General features: G+C 45.5%; 1 protein-coding gene across 1 annotated transcript; it reads right to left on the bottom strand.

The window, feature by feature from the left end:
- Positions 1–1,715: 1,715 nt before the first annotated feature.
- On the bottom strand, positions 1,716–3,401 carry RRS1 (ribosome biogenesis regulator 1 homolog). Its single transcript, XM_069220268.1, has one exon. The coding sequence runs from the start codon at positions 3,338–3,340 to the stop codon at positions 2,225–2,227; it is 1,116 nt and encodes a 371-aa protein (XP_069076369.1). The 5' UTR covers positions 3,341–3,401; the 3' UTR covers positions 1,716–2,224.
- Positions 3,402–3,833: the final 432 nt, after the last annotated feature.

Here is a 3,833-nt window from a genome sequence, read left to right as displayed (position 1 = left end):
AAGGTATTTAAACATTTGTCTGTATTTATCAGGGTTAACTTGTTGGCTATTTTATTGGTATTTATTTGAATGCTTTGAGAATAAATTGAGTCATAAAATTTTATATTTCCACATTTAACTGATAAAGATGCATTCATACTTTGACCGCTGTCACATTTTAGCAAATCAAGTAGCCAAATATAAATCACTACACCACAGTTAAATATTAGTGTTATGTACCAATGTGTGTTAATGTATGCCTCAAATTAAGAGACTTTCACCCCGTTTTTAAATTTCCATGCTATCTGCTTAGGAGTTGGTCTCAAATTAATGAAGGACAGAAGGAGTCAATCATAAGCAGTTTTTTTTATTTTTCCACTTCCAAAATAAATACAGACAGGAAATGGATGGAGTCGGTCTGTATCTATAAAAAACAGAAAGCTGGAAGCCTGATGATTTGTTGTAATAAATGTCCATGTGTATTGTACATATGATTCAACATGTATACTCCAAGGAGGGTCCAGAACTCTCTTTCTAGATGCCCTATTTTTGTGGACTATGGGTTACCAAAGAGGTGTGGACCCCTTATGTAAGACTCAAAATGTACATTTTAATAACAAAGTATTGGTAAACCCATGTTTCAATTAATTCATGTCGTTGCTTTCACAGTTCGAATTATAGTCAACACATACAGCCAGATCAGTAGATCCAAAGATAATTTATTTTAAAGTGCATAGATGACTAGGAGCCAATGTAACGTGCAGAAGTCATGAGTAAGCGCAGACAAGTGTTTCGCCCCCTAGTGGTATACAAACCTGGGGCTCTCTCAAGGCTGTAAAAAATACAAAGACAAATTAAGAAAAAAAAACATCTTGTAAAATAACAGAAAAGAAAATTATGCAGTATCACCCAAGTGCAAACAACTAAATAAAAGTGTATAAAAAAAAAAAAAAAAGTGCCAAAAGTCTGCTAGTGGAAAGCCATCTCAAAGGATAACATATGCGATTACCAAACAGATGACACTGCTGTAGATATGAAATCAGTGATTCTTATTTTTGTCCGCTTTTATTCAGTTGTTTGCATGTGGGTGATACTCTGTCATTTTCTTTTCTGTTCTTTTACAAGAAGATGTTTTGTTCTTAATTTGTCTTTTTACAGCCTTTAGAAAGCCCCAGGTTAATATACCACTAGGTGGCGAAACACGTCAGCGTTTGCTCATCACTTATGCATGTTACATTAGCTCCTAGTCATCTATGCACTTTAAAATAAATTCTTTGGATCTACTGACCTGGCTGTATGTGTGGACTATATTTGAACGGTGAAAGCGAAGACATTAATCAATCAATTGAAACATGGGTTTACCAACACCTGGTTATTTACATATAATTCAACATGACCACGTCGTAATCACTTTGAGAAGTTTAAAAACGTACCTTGTTTTCTTTTTTGGTCCTCTGCTGAGTAAAGCTTTTATACTTTGCAGTATACCCGCCTATTAAGTTTATTTTGAAATATCACGCGGTTTCTTTACAAGATTGATTATTCACTTCCAAAAGAATTGTATTTATTCAGTACAAGAACCAGTGTTTACTTTTTAGATCCTAACCCCGGGTACCTGTTATCTTTGGGTACGCCCTTGTGCTTGCAATATGATAGGACCCTAGGAAAGGCAGAGATAATGAGAGCCAACTACAATAAAGCAGTCAGTCCGACCTCAAGAAGTGGGAGGAAACATGTTTCAGAAATTACCAGAATGCCCAGCATGAAACAATCTTTATTTGTAGCATGACCACCTCACGAGAAAGTATGTTCCACGGAGCAGGAAATCCTTTACACATGGTTATTTCATTTCAGTACGGTTTCAAAAAGAGTCGACTGTTATCTGGAGTTATCTGGTTAAATCATTCCACAAATTCTAAACAAAATAGTACTTTCATTAGGCATCAATAAAAAAAAAAAAAAAAAAAAAAAAAAAAAAAAGTGGCTGGACCAATGAATCAGAAAACCCAGCTCTATCAATGGAAAGGAGCTAGCCATCTCTACAAGCAAGACCATGTGTGCGTGAGGACATTCTCTAAGGCACAAAAAGCTGCGACATTACGTATGTTCCATATGAAGTGTCTTAGAGGACGTGTCGTTTTAAGAAGAAAGAGCTTGTAGTCTGTCCCACTGCAAAATTGGTCAAGTCCATTAGGTTACTAGACATAAAAGGCACAAGAGCGAATAATGTTTTTTTCTTTTAATGTTATTTCCTATTCCGTTTTCCTCCCGAGATCCTTCCCTTGCCCCCGGGGATCTTTCCTTTCCCACCAGTGGTCTTCCTCTTGCCAACGGTTATTTTGCTCCCCTTGCCTCTCCCTTTACCCCCCGGACCTTTGCTGCTGCGGCCAGCCTTCTTGGGCTGCCTCCTCCGGAACGCCGCCGCTTCGCTGTCCTCCTCACGCATCTGCTTGTGTGTGGCGCGGGTTACGTCTAGCTTCGGTTTCTTGCTCTGCATCAGACCTAACAGCTCGAGCTGCCGGCTCCTCTCCGCGCCCAGGTCCCCGATAAGCGGTTCGAAGTGGCGCTTCTTGCCGCTGCCGCGCGGCCTCTCCTTCTCCCGAGGTAGGCGCTCTTGAAAGCGTCCGGCAGAGGCAGTGGAGGAGCGAGCAACCTGCATTGCACGACCTAGCTGCTCCCGAGAGGGGGTACCCCCGGAAACGGGCCCCAGGCCACCTGGACCGGGCACCCGGCCGTCGCCGCCCCGCTGGGCACGAGCGATATTCCTCAAGCGGTTCAGTTCGTTCTTGGCAACCCTCTCCCGTTTGGCCTGCCCCCGTTCGCCGAAGAGGTCGCGCTCCGGGTCGCCGGCGGAGCCCTCGGGGACCTCGATGAGCCAATCCTTGGTGTCGTCGCCCGCGCGCTTGTAGCCCCAGCGGCGCCGCCACTCGCCGTGAGCCTCGTCCCACATCAGGTTGGTCTTCTTGCGCTTCTGGATGCCCTTCAGCTTGGCAAACTGCTCCCAGCGGGTGGGGGCGCGAGGCCGCGGCGGGGGCTTCTCGCGGGGCAACCGCATGGAGGGCTCGGGTAGCCGGGCCACCAGCACCGCCTCGCCACCCGGCAGCCTCTCGGCCGGCAGAGCCCAGAGCGCGTTGACCAGAAGCTGCGTGTTCTCTCTGGCCAGGGCCCGCAGCCTCTCCTCCAGCTCGGCGCCGCTCCCCGCACGTCGGCCATGGGTGTCGGGAGGGTTGGGATCGCAGGCCAGCAGGTTGCCGAGGTCCAGCTGCAGCTCTAGTTCCTTGTGCACCGTGATATGCCGCAGCTTGTCGGCCTCCTCGAGCTCGGCGCGGGCTAGCAGCGCCTCTACAGTCTGCGTCGCCATGGCTTGCACGTGTGTGACAGCCAGCAGCGCAGAACTAAACAGTCACCAACAGGCGTCTCACCTCACGTCACTTCCGGGGCATCGACGCACCCTAACTGAGCACTAGACTGTGCCTCAGAATTTCACTAGCACTAAAGAGATGCAAATATGGGAGCCATGCCTCTAGAACAGTTGCGTGCAGTTCACAGTATTTTCTTTAGAGAGGCGCCGCGTCAACAAGAAAGGCAAAGTATACGTTTTTGTTCATTGAATGTGAAAATCTTTGTTAGGCTGATGGAAAATACGTCTTTTTAAATTTCTGAAATAATAATCATAAGTTTTCCATATGGTTCTAAAACTTAATGATTCCTAGCTTTCCCTTCTGAAAGTTTTAGTTCCATTAACGAGAGGTAGACGATGATTACAGTCCTGTCAAGTACCACGCATCAGGCGTTAGACTAACACATTTTAGTGTGTTGGTCCGTATCACCGCATTAAAATGTATCAGTCACAC

The sequence above is a fragment of the Pleurodeles waltl genome, chromosome 2_2 (assembly GCF_031143425.1).
Source record: "Pleurodeles waltl isolate 20211129_DDA chromosome 2_2, aPleWal1.hap1.20221129, whole genome shotgun sequence".
In the NCBI taxonomy this organism is placed as follows: domain Eukaryota; kingdom Metazoa; phylum Chordata; class Amphibia; order Caudata; family Salamandridae; genus Pleurodeles; species Pleurodeles waltl.
This window is presented reverse-complemented; position numbering and strand designations above follow the sequence as displayed.